The 22,812-nt window shown below is 46.5% G+C and overlaps 1 protein-coding gene across 3 annotated transcripts in view; it reads right to left on the bottom strand.

Moving 5' to 3' along the window:
* ERBIN (erbb2 interacting protein) overlaps positions 1-22,812 on the bottom strand; it is a 405,835-nt gene that overhangs the window by 134,774 nt on the left and 248,249 nt on the right. For all 3 annotated transcript variants that reach the window (XM_030193205.1, XM_030193207.1, XM_030193206.1), the window contains exons 14-16: positions 13,798-13,913; positions 5,573-5,642; positions 5,206-5,305 (exon numbers count right to left, since the gene is read on the bottom strand). In XM_030193205.1, coding sequence (XP_030049065.1) covers positions 5,206-5,305; positions 5,573-5,642; positions 13,798-13,913 — 286 coding nt within the window. The remainder of the gene's footprint in view (positions 1-5,205; positions 5,306-5,572; positions 5,643-13,797; positions 13,914-22,812) is intronic.

The following is a 22,812-nucleotide window of genomic DNA, read 5'->3' as shown; positions in this document are numbered from 1 at the left end:
GGGTGCCCGGTTGGTGTCCTGGCATGTCAGGGGGACCAGTGCACTACAAATGCTGGCTCCTCCCGTGACCAAATGCCTTAGATTTCGCCGGGTTTGAGATGGCCGGCATTTTTTTTCCATTATCGCTGAAAAACAAAACCGACGATCTGAAACCCGGCGAACTCTAGCATTTAGCCGGGCTAAACCATATCATCAAAAAAAAAAAAAAAAAAGATGGCTGGCCATCTTTTTCAAAAATATGGTTCCGGCCAGCTGTTGCGCCGCCGCAAAAATAGATCACTGGCGATCTATTTCGCCGGCAACGTTCGATTATGTCCCTACAAGTCAGTCTTCTCTTAGGCAAGAACATCATCTCTACTCCTTAAATAACCCCATCAGTGTGGCTTTACCAGTTTCTTGCATAGTATTGCAATCAGGGCCAGCTCAAAGGACTGTGGAGCCCTGAGCCAACTTTTTGGTTTTGGGCGCCCCCCCCCCCCCACCCCCCACTTTAAAAGGCAGTTTTCCCCTCCTGAATACCAACAGCATTTCACCTAATGCTACCTGTATCAGCCCGTGTTTTCCCTCTGTTACATTCCTGTGGAAACAGGAAGTTATATCCAGTGATTTTTTTGTGCCGGTACGCAACGGTACGGCGTACCGGCACCTTTTTTTTTTGCTCCCCCCGCCCCGTGAGTCCATGTCCCGCACGCAGTGCCAGCCCCTATTTCCGGCCGCTGCTGCTTCTCTTGTTGAGCAGCAGCGGCCGCTACACAAAGAAAAAGATTTTTAAAAAAAAATTCAAACCTGGCTGAAATGCGGCACCCCGGCACTGTAGACAGCCATTAGGCATTGGCTGTTGCCCCGCAGCCGCTCCTCCTCTTGCCTCTACGTCACTGCGCTCCTCCGGGGTCTTCCTCCAGGGGCAGTGACGTAGAGGCAAGAGGAGGAGCGGCTGCGGGGCAACAGCCAATGCCTAATGGCTGTCTACAGTGCCGGGGTGCCGCGTTTCAGCCAGGTTTCAATTTTTTTAACTTTTTCTTTGTGTAGCGGCCGCTGCTGCTCAACAGGAGAAGCAGCAGCAGCCGGAAATAGGGGCTGGTGCCGCGTGCGTCGCGACTTCGCGCCGTTCGCGGGAAACTTGGCAGGGAGAGGGAAACCAACAGAGGGAAGGATTGGGGAGAGAGAAAAAGAGGGAAACCAACAGAGGGAAGGATTGGGGAGAGAGAGAAAGAGGGAAAACAACAGAGGGAAGGATTGGGGAGGGAGAGAAAGAGGGAAAACAACAGAGGGAAGGATTGGGGAGAGAGAGAAAGAGGGAAAACAACAGAGGGAAGGATTGGGGAGAGAGAGGGGAAAACAGATGGAAGGATGGGGAGAGAGAGGGAAAAACAGATGGAAGGATGGGGAGAGAGAGGGAAAACAGATGGAAGGATTGGGGAGAGAGGGGAAAAACAGATGGAAGGATGGGGAAAGAGAGAGGGAAAACAGATGGAAGGATTGGGGAAAGAGAGAGGGAAAACAGATGGAAAGATGGGGAAAGAGAGGGGGAAAACAGATGGAAGGATGGGGAGAGGGAAAACAGAGGGAAAAACACAGATGGAAGGATTGGGGAGAGAGGGAAAAACAGATGGAAGGATGGGGAAAGAGAGAGGGAAAACAGATGGAAGGATGGGGAGAGAGACAGTGGGAAAAACAGATGGAAGGATGGGGAGAGAGACAGTGGGAAAAACAGATGGAAGGATGGGGAGAGAGAGAGGGAAAACGGAAAGATGGGGAGAGAAAGAGGGAAGACGCTGGATGGAAGAATGCAGAAAGAAATAGGGGAGACACTGGAAGGATGGGGAGAGAAAGCAGAGCTGCTGGATGGAAAAGGGGAATAGAGAAAGACTGGAGAATAAGAGGAAGGGCATGGGGAGAACAAGGGTGAGGAAAAGATGAAAAGCCACAGGTAGATGAAGGAAATTAAAGAATGGATAGTAAGAATGAATTAAATCTAGACAGAGAGCCTGAAAAATATTGAAGAAAGCAAAGAAAAAGGAGACAAAAATGACAAATGGCACAGAAGAGTTAAGCGAAAACAAAGGAAAGCAGAATCACAGACTGGGACCAATATGGAAAGAAAAACAGTCACCAGACAACAAAGGTAGAAAAAAAATCATTTTATTTTCATTTTAGTGTTTGTAATATGTCCAATTTGAGAATTTACATTGGCTGTCTTATTTTGCACTGGGTATACTGGAGCTGTAACAGCTTACAGAGATTATTTATAATGAAAAAAATCACATTTTTTTTCTCCTATAGTACTGTAATATTTTCAATGATGTCTGTTTATATGCGCCATGGCTGGTGTAGGGGGTGTGGTTATCATAGGGGTGGAGCCATATGTGGTGACCCCACCCATAATGAGTACCGGCACCTTTTTTTCTACAAAAAAAGCACTGGTTATATCAAAGAAGGGGCCAGGTTTTGGCAGAAGGAAGACACGGGCTAATGCAGATAGCGTTACATGAAACATTGTCTGTGTTTGGGAGAAGAAAAATTGCCTTTAAAGGTAGACAGGGGAAGGTGGCCTGAGACAGAGAGGGTTGCCGACTCTTCTATTTTCTCTGCATACTCAATGCTGACACGTAAACTCTGAGCAAGCTTAACTTATAGGGCCCAGTGACATCACAGGCTCAGACTTTGGCACCCTATATCTCCAGCACCCTGGACCAGAGCTCACCTGGTCCATAGGTTAAGCCAGCCCTGACTGCAATCAAGCTTACCCATGTCAGCGGGATACAAGGATAACTCAGTAATGAGTTGTTCCTTCATTTTGTTATGCCTAATACAATCAATGGTCCTAAGCCAAGCAGATTACTGCAACGGAATCTATGCGGGATGTAAAGTACAACTCACAAAAAAACTCCAGACCGCCCAAAATACAGCAGCCAGATTGATATATGGTAAAACACGATTCGAAAACCCTTACGAGAAAAGCTGCACTGGCTCCCAATCAAAGAACGGATCATCTTCAAAATCTGCACTTTGGTCCACAAAATCATCTACGGCGTAGTCCCAGGATACATGACAGACCTCATAGATCTACCAACCAGAAACAGAATCGGATCATCACGATCATACCTAAACCTACACTACCCAAATTGTAAAGGCCTAAGATACAAAACAACTTACGCATCTAGCTTCTTCTACATAAGTGCACAACTATGGAATGGACTCACAAATGCGGTGAGAACAATCCATGACTAAAACTTCAGGAAATCACTAAAAACTCACCTCTTCAAAAAGGCCTATCCCATCGATCCAACGTAAATCCCCACACCCAGCAACACAGCATAACTAATGATCGTACTGGACAATTTCTAATCTTCATTCCCTTCGACCCATGACACTTGATCCACACCTACCTCATCTGACCACAACATAACCTTGTATTTGTTATCAACCAAATTAGCAAACGCCTCTACGGATTCAGTGAAACAATTTGACTGGGGTGCCTAAATCTTTGCACAGAACAACACACATCGAGGGAAGAAAAGGACGAACAAACTAGAGGAAAACCTGTTACAGGCAGAACATGGGAAAATCCTCCAGAACAGAACGGATTAAGTTTCAGGAAAACTACTACTGCCAGAATGCAAGGAAATTCTGGATGGCAAATTTTTGGGAGCAGAGATAGCAGAATCTTCCAAATGATCTGCTAGTACCAAGTGTAAAATTAAGTACATGGGAGCTCAAGTAAATATAAATTACATATAGCCAGTGGCGTAGGAAGGGGGGGGGGCGGTGGGGCGGTCCGCCCCGGGAGCACGCGCTGGGGGGGTGTCGGCTCGCTGGTTCCCTGCTCTTTCTGCCCCGGAACAGGTTACTTCCTGTTCCGGGGCAGAGAAAGCATGGAAGCAGCAGAGCCGATGCAGCTCCCAGTGACGTGCACTGGGGGCGGATCGGCCCTCCCGCCTGCCCCCCCCCCCCCCCCCGCTGAAAGGTAGGGTGTGCTTCGGGGGGGGGGGGGGTTGCACAGCAGCGACCCGCCCCGGGTGTCAGGTACCCTCGCTACAGCACTGCATATAGCTCAAAACTGAGCAGAGAAGACAGGACCTGAGCACAGATACGTGACTTCAGCAAACAAAAAAAGTTAAGACTGCTGGAGGATAGATGTAGCCGAGTTTAAGAATATCAGATGCTAGAGTTAGCAACATAATTAATCCCAAGCCTGGAGACAAAATACCGTGTTATGCTTTCTATTTGAGCCTACCAAAGATAAAGATCAGGAACTCTGGAACAGACAGTTTATTGAAGATCGAAACTCTGTACTATGATATTTGCTACCTGAACTTGCTTAGGAATACACTGCTGCAACACTGAAACTGAAGGCCATTTGGGAACGAAAAGGCAGAAATATCTATGGAAGAACAAGCAGTATTATCCAGACTTCGAAGATACCAGTCAGCATATCAACCAGCTGAAAATCTACTCTGCAATACGGTACTAAACAAAATATATACCCTCTTACATCCTGATAATTTTTAAAACTTTAATTGATTTCATTTATATCCCACATTATCCCAACAGATCAGGTTCAATGCGGTTAACAACTTATAGTAATTAACAGTACAAAAGGTGATGTGGGATAGTATACATAACATCAAGTAGTAATATAAAAAATGAGGATGGAGTATTACAATATGTAATATGGAAACGAATGCTAAAAGCAAGAAGGCAACAATTTATAGTCATCCATGTATAACAATTAGAATGTAACTGAGAAATTGGAATAATTGTACAATTAGGGGTTTAAATTAATTATGATCATCCGTGACAAACTGCTTAGAGTGTCTTTAAGGTATTTCCAGAATATCAATTAGGTTCCCATATGATGATCTGAATATCTGCCTCAGAATATCTACTAGTGAGATCCCCTTCCTGACAGCATCCATAGCTTTTGCTGACAATTCCCTGCTCAATTATTCTTTTTTTTAAATTCTATTTACATGACTTTTCAGAATTGGTTTGAAGTCCTCAATGGAAGGTGCCCCATGTCACTGACATCCAAATTAAAAAAAAAATCCCCAGGGAACTCAGCACCAGAAATGGAAGCATACATGTGTACAGGGGTGAGCTCCATATTATCCCACTCGTCTTCCATCTCATTTTAATGCAACGTTTCTTTCAATGATTAACACATTTTTTCAGTCATGGGTCAGAAAAGAAATCTGCCCTTACCTTCCTCAGTTCTAGGTTGCTGGGGAAACATATAGTTTGTGAGCATGGTTTTCTGAGTCTCTGGATCCACTTCCTTTTGAAGAGGTATGAGTGGCTTAGACTGTGAAAATAAAATACAAAATCACAATGTATTCTGTGGAAACTGATTCTGAACTGTAAATAATAAAAACTATACTTCTACCACAACCACAAACCTTCAGTTAAACAGAAAACTTACAAGCACAATCTGTTTTAAAGGAAAACATTTTTACTTGTGATTTACAGATACTAACTCATCTGTTCTATAAGATGTATTATTTAGAAAAGTTAAATTCATTTTGTAACTAAAATAATGTAATGACTCCTCTAACTAGTGAATACCACCCACCTGATTATCTGACAACCACATAGCAGTTAACTGCTGAAGCTTTGTAAAGCTAAAAGGCAAATTCTTCAGCCTGCAAAAGAAAATAAAATTACAAGAGCAAAAATTAATTGACTCCATGTAGGTGGAAAGTTTGGCAGCATGTCCATTAACAATGATAGACTGTTGTAGGAGAAAAGCTTGAAAAATGTTTAAAAAGTCTTCTTTTAAGCACAGCAAAGAGGCAAATTATACAGCTATTTCCAACCCAACCCTCAGGGCACGTCTAGTCCCAATGCACAATGTCTTAAATGTTCTACAGAGGAAAACTCATTCTTTTCATTTTTTTGAAAGGTACAGGCCTTTTGGAGTGAATTGATTTTTTTATTTTTTTTTTTACTCTGCCATGAGCTTGTTGGTCCCTCTGACCCCTCAGGCCTATTTATTGGGAGCTGTAGCTGCCAAGACTGTGGGTGGGAAAGGGAAGTTTCTTTTATTTCAAAAGTTGAGGCTTCTAGCTCTTAAATGTATCTTACAGGTTTGGGTTTTGAGAATGGCCCTTCCTTTTGGGGGTGGAGGAACCAGGTGATACATGCTTATTTGGGAATCCTATCTGTATGTTTGGTCTCTCAGGCTTTAAAATAGGGGTGGGGGGGGGGGTGAGACTTGGTGGTACAGTAAATTGCACCAATATTCTTACTAGATTGGAGATGAATATCAACCCACTCATTACTTTACCTCACCCATTTCTATTCTTCTATCACCTTCTCCCACTACTCCAACCAGAGTTACACCTAATCACACTGACCACCCTTCAACATCTTCTGTCCTTCTGTGACTGTTCTCTTGTGCTTGACTGCTTAAATATTTTAAATTTAAATGCTTTACTTTTTGTCTATTAGATTGTAAGCTCTTTGAGCAGGGACTGTCTTTCTTCTGTGTTTGTACAGCGCTGCGTACACTTTGTAGCGCTCTAGAAATGTTAAATAGTAGTAGTAGTAGTAGTGAATAGGTACGAGATTTGTGGGTCACTTTTTTTTTTTTTTTTAGGAGTCCTCCCACTCAGTATTTTGTCACTAGTACCCTATATGCTATGGCTCTGCACATGGTTGCAGCTTCCTGTCACCTACCACTGGGCATTGGAGCCGGCTCTGTGGGTGCTGTGGGTGCTTGAGCACCCCCAATATTGAGAAAATTCCTTGTATGTGTCCAGGGAGGGGTAATTTCCATTGGGCTTAGCACCCCCAATAATTTTGAAAAGTTTGCTCCTGTGCCACTGGGAACTTTGTGCTATAATTTTTTTTTTTTTTTTGGGGGGGGGGGTGGAATTTCTGGAGAATGGAGGGTTTTCTTTTCTTTCAGATGACGAATTGTTCGCTAGGGTTTCGCCATGCTGGCTGTTTTGACTCAGACTGGGAAGATTTTTGATATCAGGTACTTGTGTTGAATTTTATAATAGAGGGTTGGGGTGGGGTTTATGTTGGGAGTTGAATGATATAACATTGTTAAAAGTTTGATGACCTGTTGTATTTATTTTTATTCTATGAGTGGTGATCTTTGACTTTTTGTACCTATTTCACACAAAGATTGTGTTTACTTTGTAATGTCATCAATAAAACAATTGACACAAACATAGTAACATAGTAGATGACGGCAGAAAAAGACCTGCATGGTCCATCCAGTCTGCCCAACAAGATAAACTCAAACCCTTATGACAAGATTACTGGGGCCTCATCAGGTACTAAAAAAGAGAGGTACTCTCTCTCACACGCCACTTCCTCAATTTGTTATGTTCTTTTTTACCGACATGGGTTTCCTGCAACATTGCAATTCACACTTTCTGTCTCCAAAGAGTAGGTAATATCTTTTGTCATTTAATTGGGAAAGAAATACCCCCATTCCAGGAAATTAATTTTCCCCATTTGCATCATATAACTCCTTCTAATGTGTAATAATCCAGTAAAAGCATCTCTAGCACTGGGTTCCCTAGAGAGTTGTCAAGGCCACCAACCCCCCTCAGTTCTGAATGTGAACTATCAGTGTTCACCTTCATGTTTTTTTGTTTTTGCTTTTTTATTTATTTGTACCCCACACTTTTTCCCACTCATAGCAGGCTCAGTGCGGCAGGCAATGGAGGGTTAAGTGACTTGCCCAAAGTCACAAGGGGCTGCCTGGGCCGGGAATCGAACTCAGTTCCTCAGTTCCCCAGGACCAAAGTCCACCACCCTAACCACTAGGCCACTCCTCCACTCTATTCATTCTCCATCATTCTCTGTTGGCCTGTTCGCCCAGTTCTATAGTCCCCCTTTCCACATTTCCTCTCTCAATCTCCCCAACTCTCCCCCATCACCTTCTAAGGTGTACATAAGTAAAGCCACACTGGGAAAAGACCAAGAGGCATATTTTCAAAGCACTTGACCTTCCAAAGTTCCATTTAGTAGTGGTTTATGGACTTGTCCTTTAGGAAACCGTCTAACCCCTTTTTAAACTCTGCCAAGCTAACCGCCTTCACCATGTTCTCTGGCAACGAATTATGCATTGGGTGAAGAAAACTTTTCTCCGATTTGTTTTAAATTTACTACACTGTAGTTTCATCGCATGCCCCCTAGTCCTAGTATTTTTGGAAAGCGTGAACAGACGCTTCACATCCACCTGTTCCACTCCACTCATTATTTTATATACCTCTATCATATCTCCCCTCAGCCGCCTTTTCTCCAAGCTGAACAGCCTTAGCCCCTTTAGCCTTTCCTCATAGGGAAGTCATCCCATCCCCTTTATCTCTGCACCTTTCCTAATTCCACTATATCTTTTTTGAGATGCGGTGACCAGAATTGAACACAATATTCGAGGTGCAGTCGCACCATGGAGTGATACAAAGGCATTATAACATCCTCATTTTTGTTTTCCATTCCTTTCCCAATAATACCTAACATTCTATTTGCTTTCATAGCCGCAGCTGCACACTGAGCAGAAGGTTTCAACGTATCATCAACGACGACACCTAGATCCCTTTCTTGGTCCGTGACTCCTAACGTGAAACCTTGCATGACAGTATCAATTTTGTGATAAAAAAAGCCATACCATGTAAGTGATTATATCAGTTTTATTGTATGTTGCAATTACACTCTACACATGATTTTCCAATAAATGATAACACTCAACACCTGATGGTGCTGGTAAAAATCATGCCTTCTGTAGAATGTGATCCTTCGGCAATCCCCTCCTTCTCATTCTGGGCAATGACAACATATTAAGACTTATCTTCAGTCTACACTCTCCCCACACTAATTTCCATAACATCCTATCCAATTTTCTAAAGCGATGTCTAGGTAAAGCAAAGGGGAAGCATAAACAGAAACCTCAGGACAATCATCATTTTATTCACTGTAATCCTGCCCATCCAAGTGAGCATAAGTTCTTTCCAAATGCTCTGATTGTGGATATAATTAAGATGAAATAACTTATGTATCTTATCTGAGATCTTGACCCCCAAATATCAAAACCCTTTTGTATTCAATTGAAAAGGAACATTTTGCAATCCATCCCCTCTAGCTGTATTGAATAGGGCCTCCATTTTATCTTTATTAATTTTGTAGCCAGAATATGCTGAATATTCATCTAATTCCTCCAACAAGAGGGCCAATGAGGTCTTGGGATTTTTAATAAACAACAAGGTATGATCGATGTATAACAAAATTTTATGCTCCTGCTGCCCAGCAACAACTGGCTCAAGCAGCTGATTGCACCTAATACTCTGTGCCAGCGGCTCAACCGCAAGTAAAAACAGGAGCCAAGACATCGGGTACCCCGTTCATACCCCCCTCTGATGAAGGGCTCTGATTCCTCCCCATTAGCCATTATTTGACTAGAAGGGGCTATATATAGAGAACATAGAGGAGTGGCCTAACGGCTAGTGCAGCAGGTTGTGGATCTGGAAGGAACTGGGTTTGATTCCCGTTGTTGCCTGATGATCACCAGTGGGTTGAGATCTTGGGGAACCAGGTTCAATTCCCTCTGCAGCTCCATGTGATCCTGGACAAGTCACTTAACTCTCCGTTGCCCTAGGTACAACAGTGGTACAATGTACCGCCTAGATTATGAGCTTAATCTAGGGACAGACCCAGTACCTGTAAAATGAAACTGTAAACCGCTTAGGTCTAAGCGATATATAAATACTGAAATGAAATAAACAGCATTTAACCAACTCTGGCACTATAAGTAAAATCTTAACTCATCACAGGTAGCGTGGTCTTTTTTTTTGTTGTTGACTGATGCCACGAACTACTCCATTTTAGGCTAGCACAGCTTTTCCAGCTCAGGCGTGGAAATAGGGTATAGCCGCAGCATAGCCTTCGGCACCCAAACGGTAGCTTCTGGGGTGATCCGCTGAGCAGTGATGATTTCCTGCATAGCCTCATGCACTGGAAAAGATTTAGGCTGTCTTCTAGTGCTCACCATTTTAGAATTAGGAGATGAAGGTGTAGGATTAGAAGAAGAAATTTTAAGAACCTGGAGAACCTTAGCTATAGAAGACAACTCTTTCTTATGAAACACCCACACCGCGTTTGGATCATCAGATTCCTCTCACTGCTGTTGGATCAGATTCCTCTGTAAATAGCTCCTCCTCCTCCAATTCCTTGTGCATCTGTGCAGAAAGAGACTGCGCTGACATGACTCCAGCAGATTGAGAGGGAGATGGGGGAGCAATAGACCCTACTTCTGAGCTGAAGTGCAAACGTCTCTTCTTTGGGGCAGGGCTCATAAGTGGAGACTGTAAGGCAAGGAGCAAGTCAGAAATCTCCAAAGGCTGAACTAAAAAGGAACTGAGTGCCCTTACCAGACTTCAGCATATAGGCATTATAGAGCACCAGAATGAACCGGGGGGGGGGGGGGGGGGGGGGTCAAAAAACTCCACTCCTGGTGAAACCCTTAGAGGGGCTGACATCTGTGTAAGGACCTCCAAAGCAGTGCAGGGTAAAGGAGCCACCGGCAGCGCTGCTCCCAAATTGAACTGCTGTAAAAAGGCTGCTGGATCACTTTCAGCCTCATGAGAATGAGCCCGTCTTTACCGTGTGGGAAAGTAATGAGGCCTCCTTGAACATAGACCCCTCTGCCAGAGGAGAGACTGTACAGCCACCCGTACACTGCCCCAATGCTGCTCTCCACTTCCCACAGCAGAAGCAGCATTTGACAACTTCGGCAGCCATTGCAAAGAAAACAAAAGTAAAACCATGACTGATCCAAAGTTGAAAGAAAATGTAAACATACACTCGCCCCGGGAGAGTCAGCCATCAGAAGTCCTGCTTGTTGAACTCAGTGTTGCTGTAAGCACACAACACACCCCCTCTCCACTACTAAACCCTTTATACTGGCCCAAACCAGTGTCTCTCCTGCAGGCAAGTGAGGAAGGAGAATGGAGGAAGGGCTGGAGAGGGGAGAAGGATGGGTGAGGGACCTGGTATCACCAAATGTACCCCCTAAAGCTAGCACCACTCAGCAGTGCACCCCAAAGCTCCACTTAACTGAGAGACCCAGAACAGGAGCCACCATCAGATGAGACCAGGAGCTTGTTAGAGACCGTTCATCTGTCTGCTGGAGACAGAGAATACTGACTGACCAAACAAGACTCCGTCCTGTAAGATAGTTTAGTTCAACACCTGTACTATAAAAATGAATGTGCTTTCTCGTCTGTTGTATTTATTTCAAGTATTGCCTCTTCGACTTCCTCGTGTTTTTCTATCGGACTTACATCGCTTGCTACGGTTTATCTGGTCGAATAAACAGCCGCGCCACTCTCGTTCATTATTGTATAGGGATGCGAAAGCTGGTGGTTTGGGTGTCCCTAACGTCTTTTGGTACTATAAGGCTACACAGGCTGTGGCTGCTGTTGAATGGTTTCATGCTTCTTCGCAGAAGAGGTGGATACATCTGGAACAGGCCTCGGTGGGTTTATGTCCTTTGCGTTCTCTGATTTGGTTGCCGCGGCGTTATCGATCTTTGCATAGTGATGTTTGTCCTTCAATTGCAACGACTTTCTATTATTGGGATGGTCTTTTTGGCCAGCCTGACTCGGTTCTTTCGTGGCATACGTCCTTGTTATATAATCCACTGTTTCCGCCGGGGCAGGGTGCGGGCCCTTTTTTGACTTAGTCTTCCAAGGGTTTAGACTCCTGGGGTCAATTTTTTGAGGATGCTAGGTTTGTTTCTTTACAGACTAATAGATTCTTACTCTATTTCGTCTTTGGATGTATATGCTTATGTCCAGGTTAAGCATTTTCTTACCTCTTGTCGAATCAAGTCGCTGGTGACGAGGGACGCTTCCTTTTTAGAAGACTTGTGTGAAGATACAGGGACCACCAGGGGTCTTATCACTTGTTTATATGCTTACTTGCGGGGGTCTGGGGCGCTGCTCTGTTGCGCACCGTGGGCATTGGCATTGGGAGCTGGGTTTGACATTGGGTGATGATGTTTGGGATTGTATGGAACATGCACTGCTGAAGTCGTCTGTTTCGGTTCAATTTAAAGAAAATGCAGAGAAGGTCTTGTACAGGTGGTATTTGACTCCTGTTCGTCTGCACTACATGTTTGAGGCTGTCTCTCCTTTATGCTGGAGGGAGTGTGGACAGAGGGGTACCATGGGCCATATCTGGTGGACTTGTACGAAGGTACGAGCTTTTTGGAAGGCGATTTGCTCTCGCCTCCAGAAATGGCTTTTAAAATCTATAAAATGGTCTCCGGAATTTTTACTCCTCCAGGTCTGACCATATCACAGGGTGTCTTAGTTAGACCTGCCATGTCTGCAGCCAGGGTTACGCTAGCAGCCCACTGGAAGTCTAAACATGTTCTGCCTTTGACTTCGTGGTTGAATAAGTTATGGTATGTTTGTGAAATGGAGAGGTTATGGGCTGTTCGAAATCATACATTAGCCAAGTGGGAAGATATTTGGGGGCCATTTATGAATCACTGTTCGTTTTGAGGGGTTTTTTTTTTGGGGGGGGGGGGGAACAGAAGGGGGGGTGTTTTCAGACAAAAAACCTAAAATATAAAATAAGTGATTTCATAATGACATGAGATGTATTTTGTCTAGTTTTGTTTATTCTTGCTATATTGTATCTTTGCATGATGGATTATCTGTTATTTTTGTTTCTCAATAAACACTTCTTTGAAATTAAAATAAAATAAAGCTAATAAAATGCTAGGTATTAATAGGAATGGAAAATAAAACATAATATCATGCTGCCTCCTTATTAATCCATGACACAACTGTCTGGTTACCTCATCTCAATACAAAGCAGAACTAACAAAAATGTTCACAGAAGGTAGAAAATCTAAAGAGGTTGTGATCTTCAGCTTGAAGAATTGGCTGAGACATATGACAAAGGCCCACAGCCAGACCTCGACCGGACAGGGGACGGGGGGATGTCAGAGTCGGGGGGGGGGGGGGGGGGCACATTTTGGCCCGCCTCCCCTTCCCTCCCCCGCCACCAGTGCACAAAGGTACCTTGGCTGGTGGAGTCCCTAACTCCCACCAGCTGAAGCATTTGTCCCACAATGGTCTCGGCATTGCCTGTCCTGTTCTCAGTCGCGCCATGCACGCTTGCTTTAATGAAACTGAGCATGCGCAAAGTTTCACGCATGCTCAGTTTCACTAAAATAAGTGTGCACAGCATGACTGAGAAAAGCAGGGTAGACAATGCAGTGAGACCAGAACGGGACAAAAGCTTCAGCTGGCGGGGGTTGGGGACCCCCGCCAGCCAAACCAGGGGCCCCAGGGCCCACAGCTACGCCACTGCAGAGGCCCATAACAAAATCATGAGTGGGGTAAAAAAGTAAACAGGAAATGGTTGTTTACTCTTTCAAATAGTACTAAGACTAATAGTAAGCACTGTAAAAAAAAAAAAAAAAAATTAGAGGATGTATTTTTTGATCCAATAGCCAAGCTGTGGAATTTGCTACCAGAAGATACTGTGAGAACAGATAATAAAGGTATATTTATATAGGGTTTAGACAGATTACTGTTAAAAAGGGTCCGCTATTAACCAGGTAGATGTGAGAAAACCACTATTTATCCCTCAATGTTTAAGAAAGATGGATTAACTCTATGAAATCCTGCCGGACACTTATGACAGACTGGCCACCACTGGAAACAGAATGTTAGGCTTGATGGACTTTGGGATGTAACCCAGTATGATATTAATGTTCTTTTATGATTATATATGAAATACACCACACCATTAATTCTCACAAACCTGTTATCACTGAGATTGATGACTTTTAATTTCTGCATGTCGCCCATTTCCTCGGGAAGAAACTCAAGTTTATTGGAATGGAGGAACAGCACTGTTACATTTTTCCAGTTTCCAATCTGTGAGGTCAAATCCAATAATTATTACTAAATATGACAAACTTTGCACCTTATATATATGTAGATTTCAATAAAAAATATTTTATGCTTGAAAGTTAAATTTGCTTATAGCACAAACAGCTGAAAATTTGGACGTTTCTATCCTCTCTAAAATTGGACCACAGCGAATGCTACATACCTGTAGAAGGTATTCTCCGAGGACAGCAGACTGATTGTTCTCACTGATGGGTGACGTCCACGGCAGCCCCTCCAATCGGAACACTTTCTAGCAAAGTCCTTTGCTAGTCCTCGCGCGCCGATGCGCACCGCGCATGCGCGGCCGTCTTCCCGCCCGAACCGGCTCGTGCCGGCCAGTCTCATATGTAGCAAGACAAAGAGAAGGGAAGACACAACTCCAAAGGGGAGGCGGGCGGGTTTGTGAGAACAATCAGCCTGCTGTCCTCGGAGAATACCTTCTACAGGTATGTAGCATTCGCTTTCTCCGAGGACAAGCAGGCTGCTTGTTCTCACTGATGGGGTATCCCTAGCCCCCAGGCTCATTCAAAACAACAACCATGGTCAATTGGGCCTCGCAACGGCGAGGACATAACTGAGATTGACCTAAAAAATTTACCAACTAACTGAGAGTGCAGCCTGGAACAGAACAAACATGGGCCTAGGGGGGTGGAGTTGGATTCTAAACCCCAAACAGATTCTGAAGCACTGACTGCCCAAACCGACTGTCGCGTCGGGTATCCTGCTGCAGGCAGTAATGAGATGTGAATGTGTGGACAGATGACCACGTCGCAGCTTTGCAAATCTCTTCAATAGTGGCTGACTTCAAGTGGGCTACCGACGCTGCCATGGCTCTAACATTATGAGCCGTGACATGACCCTCAAGAGCCAGCCCAGCCTGGGCGTAAGTGAAGGAAATGCAATCTGCTAGCCAATTGGATATGGTGCGTTTTCCTACAGCCACTCCCCTCCTGTTGGGATCAAAAGAAACAAACAATTGGGCGGACTGTCTGTTGGGCTGTGTCCGCTCCAGATAGAAGGCCAATGCTCTCTTGCAGTCCAATGTGTGCAGCTGACGTTCAGCAGGGCAGGAATGAGGACGGGGAAAGAATGTTGGCAAGACAATTGACTGGTTCAGATGGAACTCCGACACAACCTTTGGCAAGAACTTAGGGTGAGTGCGGAGGACTACTCTGTTATGATGAAATTTGGTGTAAGGGGCCTGGGCTACCAGGGCCTGAAGCTCACTGACTCTACGAGCTGAAGTAACTGCCACCAAGAAAATGACCTTCCAGGTCTAGTTCTTCAGATGGCAGGAGTTCAGTGGCTCAAAAGGAGGTTTCATCAGCTGGGTGAGAACGACATTGAGATCCCATGACACTGTAGGAGGCTTGACAGGGGGCTTTGACAAAAGCAAACCTCTCATGAAGCGAACAACTAAAGGCTGTCCTGAGATCGGCTTACCTTCCACACGGTAATGGTATGCACTGATTGCACTAAGGTGAACCCTTACAGAGTTAGTCTTGAGACCAGACTCAGACAAGTGCAGAAGGTATTCAAGCAGGGTCTGTGTAGGACAAGAGCAAGGATCTAGGGCCTTGCTGTCACACCAGACGGCAAACCTCCTCCATAGAAAGAAGTAACTCCTCTTAGTGGAATATTTCCTGGAAGCAAGCAAGATGCGGGAGACACCCTCTGACAGACCCAAAGAGGCAAAGTCTACGCTCTCAACATCCAGGCCGTGAGAGCCAGGGACCGGAGGTTGGGATGCAGAAGCGCCCCTTCGTCCTGTGTGATGAGGGTCGGAAAACACTCCAATCTCCACGGTTCTTCGGAGGACAACTCCAGAAGAAGAGGGAACCAGATCTGACGCGGCCAAAAAGGAGCAATCAGAATCATGGTGCCTCGGTCTTGCTTGAGTTTCAACACAGTCTTCCCCACCAGAGGTATGGGAGGATAAGCATACAGCAGACCCTCCCCCCAGTCCAGGAGGAAGGCATCCGATGCCAGTCTGCCGTGGGCCTGAAGCCTGGAACAGAACTGAGGGACTTTGTGGTTGGCTCGAGATGCGAAGAGATCTACCAAGGGGGTGCCCCACACCTGGAAGATCTGTCGCACTACACGGGAATTGAGCGACTACTCGTGAGGTTGCATAATCCTGCTCAACCTGTCGGCCAGACTGTTGTTTACGCCTGCCAGATATGTGGCTGTAAGCTGTAAGACTGGGCTCCTGGTGGACAATTTGGAGGTTTTGAGGCCAAATTGAGGGTGTATCCTTGCCGGACTATTTGGAGAACCCACTGATCGGATGTTATGAGAGGCCACCTTGGGTGAAAAGCTTTCAACCTCCCTCCAACTGGCAGGTCGCCCGGCACTGACACTTGGATGTCGGCTATGCTCTGCTGGAGCCAGTCAAAAGCTCGTCCCTTGCTTTTGCTGGGGAGCCGAGGGGCCTTGCTGAGGCGCACGCTGCTGACGAGAGCGAGCGCGCTGGGGCTTAGCCTGGGCCGCAGGCTGTCGAGAAGGAGGATTGTACTTATGCTTGCCAGAAGAGTAGGGAAAAATCTTCTACCTGTAGAAGTAGAGGCTGAAGGCTGCCGGCAGGAGAACTTGTCGAATGCGGTGTCCCGCTGGTGGAGCTGCTCTACCACCTGCTCGACTTTTTCTCCAAAAATATTATCCGCATGGCAAGGCGAGTCCGCAATCCGCTGCTGGATTCTATTCTCCAGGTCGGAGGCACGCAGCCATGAGAGTCTGCGCATCACCACACCTTGAGCAGCGGCCATGGACGCAACATCAAAGGTGTCATACACCCCTCTGGCCAGGAATTTTCTGTACGCCTTCAGCTGCCTGACCACCTCCTGAAAAGGCCTGGCTTGCTCAGGGGGGAGTTGGTCCACCAAGCCCGCCAACTGCCGCACATTGTTCCGCATGTGTATGCTCGTGTAGAGCTGGTAGGACTGAATCTTGGCCACGAGCATAGAAGAATGGTAGGCCTTCCTCCCAAAGGAGTCCAAGGTTCTAGAGTCCTTGCCCGGGGGCGCCGAAGCATGTTCTCTAGAACTCTTGGCCTTCTTTAGGGCCAAATCCACAACTCCAGAGTCATGAGGCAACTGAGTGCGCATCAGCTCTGGGTCCCCATGGATCCAGTACTGGGACTCGATCTTCTAGGGAATGTGGGGATTACTTAGAGGCTTGGTCCAGTTCGCCAGCAATGTCTTTTTGAGGACATGATGCATGGGTACTGTGGACGCTTCCTTAGGTGGAGAAGGATAGTCCAGGAGCTCAAACATTTCAGCCCTGGGCTCGTCCTCCACAACCACCGGGAAGGGGATGGCCGTAGACATCTCCCGGACAAAGGAAGCGAAAGACAGGCTCTCAGGAGGAGAAAGCTGTCTTTCAGGAGAGGGAGTGGGATCGGAAGGAAGACCCTCAGACTCCTCGTCAGAGAAATATCTGATGTCTTCTTCCTCTTCCCACGAGGCCTCACCATCGGTGTCAGACACAAGTTCACGGACCTGTGTCTGCAACCGTGCCCGGCTCGACTCCGTGGAACCACGGCCACGGCGGGAGCGTCGAGAGGTAGACTCCCTCGCCCGCACCGGCGAAGCTCCCTCCGCCGACGTAGTCGGGGAGCCTTCCTGGGAGGCTATCGCAGTCAGTACCGCAAGTGGCACCGATGTCGGAGACCTCACCCCGGACAATGGGCCAGCCGGCGCCTCGCTCGACGGGAGGGGAAGGGCGCAACAGCTCCCCCAGGATCTCTGGGAGAACGGCCCGGAGGCTCTCGTGCAGAGCGGCTGTAGAAAAAGACATGGAAGCCGATGCAGGAGTCGATGTCAGAACCTGTTCCGGGCGTGGAGGCTGTTCCGGGCTGTCCAAAGGGGAGTGCATCGACACCTCTTGAACAGAGGGCGAGCGGTCCTCTCGGTGCCGATGCTTACTGGGTGCCGACTCCCTCGGCGACCCAGAGCTCTCGGTGCCGACACGGGAAGGGGACGGGTGACGATGCTTCTTCGATTTTTTGGAGCGAAGCACGTCACCGGAGCTTCCCGGCACCGACGAGGAGGACGTAGAATCCAGCCGTCTCTTCCTCAGGGCCGAGGCCGAAGAGGGTCAAGTCTCGGGGGGGCTATACCGCAGGAGCCCTCAGGGTAGGGGGAGTCCCACCCGAAGGCTCACCGCCACCAGCAGGGGAATGGACAGCCCTCACCTGCACTCCAGACGAAGCACCACCGTCCGACGACATCAGCAGATGAGGAGGTCTCGATACCACCGACACCGACGCAGCCTTCTGATGTCGCCCCGATGCAGAGGGCCGATGCCTCGATGCAATCGGGGGCGAGGATGAAGGTCCGGGCGCCGACGACGTCGAGGCAGTCGATACTCCCGGTGCCGATGCAGACGAAGAGCCCAAGAACAAAATGTTCCACTGGGCTAACCTCGCTACCTGAGTCCGCTTTTGTAAAAGGGAACACAGACTACAGGCCTGAGGGCGGTGCCCAGCCCCCAGACACTGAAGACACGACGCGTGCCTGTCAGTGAGCGAGATCACCCGGGCGCACTGGGTGCACTTCTTGAAGCAGCTGGAAGACTTCGATGTCATGGGCGGAAAAATTGCGCCGGCGAGATCAAAACTCGAAATGGCGAAAATGGCACCACAAAAATAGGGAGAAGGAAAACTTCGACCGAGGTCTAAATAGGGCCTACCCCAACGACGAAAGAAAACTTACCGGGGCAAAAAACTCGAAGTACGGGAAGGGAGAAAACCAAGAGGCCTCCTCCTGAAAACCCTTTTTTTTTTTTTTTTTTTTATAAAGAACAAAGTCGATGAACGCGAGGTCAACTTTTTGGGGCGCGAACGGCAAAACACGACCGTACCGAGCGCGGACAAAAGAAGACTGGCCGGCACGAGCCGGTTCGGGCGGGAAGACGGCCGCGCATGCGCATCGGCGCGCGAGGACTAGCAAAGGACTTTGCTAGAAAGTGTTCCGATTAGAGGGGCTGCCGTGGACGTCACCCATCAGTGAGAACAAGCAGCCTGCTTGTCCTCGGAGAACTGAAAAAACAATATATATATATACATATATATGAAAAAATATATATATGAACACACACACAAGTACTAACATTACTCTCTCCCCCCCCCCCCCCCCCCCCCACACACATTTGTGTGAATGGATAAGTAATTTATGACCACATTAAACATGTAAAGAAGAGGAAAATGATTAATGGGTCTTTTCACACTAACTAGGAAAATACTTCTCTTTATTTGAGCCTACTGTGGAATGAAAAGCAGGACACATGACTCTAATAAAATAATACTTGAGAACAAATTTATGTGAGTTAACGTTACTAACTTCTAAATATTTATCCTCCCCTCTCTGATCAAGGGAAATATCTGTGTGTCAGAGACTGAGGAGGGAAAATGTTTGATCAGATGCCCTAGGAAATATTTCACGAACATGAAATTCATAACAATAATCAAAACATACACTTACAGGCAAGAGAAGACCAGGTAAACAATTAAAAGAGAGAAGAAACACGCCTTCATTTCTGCTTGTAATAAATATTATAAATAACTGTGTACACTGCATGTGGTTTTATAGCTTATAGATATCTGATTTTAAATAGATCTCCTCCATCATTTTTGCCCATCTTCTACAGAATCATGATACATTAGGCAGTGAAGCTTGAAGTTACTTTTAACTCAAAATGTTTTAAAGATGCTCTCTGCCATAATCTTTCTTATGACTCTTAACACTTTACTAGCCAGAATGCAGTAGTCCCACATTCATATCTTCCCAGTACCAAGTGAACATACTTTATACCATTAGACTACACTGTGATACAAAGCACTGCAGTCTGAAGCTGAAAGGTATATCTGCAATTTTACAGAAAGGCACATGAGCAGCAGGAGCCCTGCCTCCTGAGATACTAGGTGCTGTTGATAAATCCAGTTTTATTGAAAAGACCTAGCATTGAACTTCAAGCATAGACCACCAACCACAGCACTGAGAAAATTTATCTGGAAAGGATTGCTAGGAACAAGGAAGTGCAACCTGGCAGGCTATTCAGCTCCTCAAGGGCCACCTGGCCGGACAAGAGTTATTTTGATCTCAACTATATGACCTGCACCTTAGGGTCTTGGACTGAACCAGAATTAACTAATCTAATTCCTGCTTTTATCAAACTGGCAACTGTGTTCTGCCTGAGCATTATTCTATGATCTAGGGACAAATGTATTTGCATCTTAATTCTTGAATTGGGGGAAAACTGTATCTTGGTTATCTGTTAATACTGTTAAACTAAATAAATCCTGTTTGGCATAGAAGAAATTGTTGATTTAAAATCAGGCCTTGACAGATTCTCTTAGGACTGATGAACAAGCACCAATATTTAGGAGGATGTGGCTGAGATTACACTCCCACCCCCAGTAGTTTCCACTGAAATTGAACAACTGAGGGGGGAAGGGGAAATCTTCTGAAATCTGCTGCAACTCCTTTAGAACCTAATTTACTAAGGCTGTTTTCCCATTCTTTGTCCAAGGGGAAAGAAGTTCAGTAAAACAGGCCCTTTTAATGCATCTCTATAGGCTACTGGCAAAAGTACACAGCCAGCAGCCTTCCTCCCCACCTAGGCCCAGATGCACTAAACTTTAACGACCCTTTAACGAAGAAATTTTCAACCGTAGCATGCATTAAAGGCCATTTTCCGACAATGCTAGCAGCTAACGAAAACGGAATGCAAACGAGTCACTTCCAATTGTAATGTGGACAATTTGGAATGCACTAACCATACCGATGATTGCACCGAATCAGTTACCGCGATATATTTAACGTGAAGTCAGACCTGTAGTTAAGGCCTGAGCTGTCATACAGACACTGCTCCCCGCTTCTCCCTGCAGCATAAAAATCCAAGCTGGCACATTTGAAAATATAAATAACCCACACACACACGTGGCTCCCCGCTTCCCCCTGCTTAAAATATAAAATCAAACCAAAAATAAAAAAAGGAACGGGAGGGGGCAAAGGCGCTCGTCAGGAGCATCCTGTATGGACGGCCTTGCCCCCCCCCCCCCCCCGAGGTCGCCGCTGATCCCCGCTTCCCCCTGTAATAAATAAAAAATCAAAACAAAAATCAAAAGTTAACAGCCCCGGCCCCCCTCCCTTCCTGTCTCTCTCTTTCTCCTTCTCCCACAGCTCCGCGTCCCACCATCCTCTGCGCCGTGCCCCGCCCCCCTGAGGTCGTTGCCGCTGCTCCCCCCCTCCACCGGACCCCCCCCCCTCCGCCTTACCGGGCCCGCGCAGCGCCTCTCACCTCTGTGTGAAGGCGCTGCACGGGCAAGATCATCTGATCGCTGCGAGTCTTCAGGAGGACATCTCTCCTTCCCTGACCTGGGCCCGCCCCTTCTGACGTAAGTCCATCCATACAGGACGCTCCTGACGAGCGCCTTTGCCCCCTCCCAATCCTTTTTTTATTTTTGGTTTGATTTTATATTTTAAGCTGGGGGAAGCGGGGAGCCACGTGTTTGTGGTTTTGTTTTTTGGCAGTGGTTGTTTTGACGTTTGTGGCATGCGCAGAGCAGCCAGCATAACGCTTGGCTGCTCTGCGCATGCTTTAGGGGCTGATTACCGATGGGGATTACAACAGTTTAATGAATCTGTAATGCATTGTACTTTACAATACTGCACCGAACATGTGCGACTTGTTTTTTTGGTGCATTCTTTGTTTTTTCAAACTCGGTAAGCACTTTTACGTTTTAGATTTTTTTTTTACGTATGGTTGATGCATCTGGGCCCTAGTCTCTTCTCCCCATAACCCTGTTATCTCCTAGTTTTGTTCTCTCTCTTTTTCCCTTGCCCAACCTGTCATCCACTCTTCTTGCCCCACTTTGTCATCATCCAGTCTCTTTAACTTCTTTCCTCATCACTAGTCTCTCTCTCTAATCACACCATCTCCCATCCTCCCTGAAATTGGCCACCACCCTTGGTCAGCCCTCACCAGCCAGTAAGTCGGCCACACTTTCCTCTCCCCACCTAGTTAGCCCTCACCATCTAAACAAGGCAGTCAGCCCTCTGCCCTCCCCAACAGCTTTTACTTCTGCAAACTAACCCTGCAGCTCCTATCTCCACCCTTGCAAAACCCAGTAAGTGACCACTCCCCAGCCCTTACCCTTTCAAGTCAGCCAGCTACCCCTTCAGGTTGTACTCTAGCAAGCCAGTTACCCCTCTAGTTCCTATTGTCCCACGCCTGCAAGCCAGTCAATGACACCCCAGCTCCTACCTCCAAAAGGCAGTCAGCCTCCCCTCCACACTTATCTACAGTGACTAGTCAGTCTTCTTCCTTTCCCCAGATAGCCCTCAGAACCACTCACCCTGCTGTCTGTGGCCAACAAAGCAGGAACTTCCTTTACTGTGTGGTGCATTGGTCTTAGTTTCTCAAGTCTTCTGAGAGTTCCCGCACCGTGCGGCTCGGACCCCCCTCCCCCGAGATGCACAGTGCAGGGAAGAAGCAGCTTCTGCTCTAGCTACAGCAGTGGAAAACAACCCCCACCTCCCCTCCTTTTTTTTTCTTTGTTAAAGGGCCAAAAAAATCCCAGGTGCTAGAAGCAAATTTCTAGCTGCCACGGTCACCTGGGATTTTTAGAGCCCTAATTTAAATAGAACATCCTTTGAAATTGACAATAATCCAGAAAACTAACCTCTGGAGCTGCTCAGTAACTGTATATCGTTGGAGCTGATTTCAGTAAAGGGAGCTACCTACTATACTACTTAGAATTTGAGTCTCCATAAGGATGCTTGGGACATGTAACTCTTATTCCAATCTCTCTAACTTACTACATGCATATTTTAGCATGCAAACAATTCTTGCTGGCACCTGTGGACAGTAAACTTTGAGAAGC

Source organism: Microcaecilia unicolor, chromosome 2 (assembly GCF_901765095.1).
Source record: "Microcaecilia unicolor chromosome 2, aMicUni1.1, whole genome shotgun sequence".
Classification (NCBI taxonomy): domain Eukaryota; kingdom Metazoa; phylum Chordata; class Amphibia; order Gymnophiona; family Siphonopidae; genus Microcaecilia; species Microcaecilia unicolor.
Note: the sequence above shows the minus strand (reverse complement) of the source record. Positions and strands in the feature narration are given on the sequence as shown.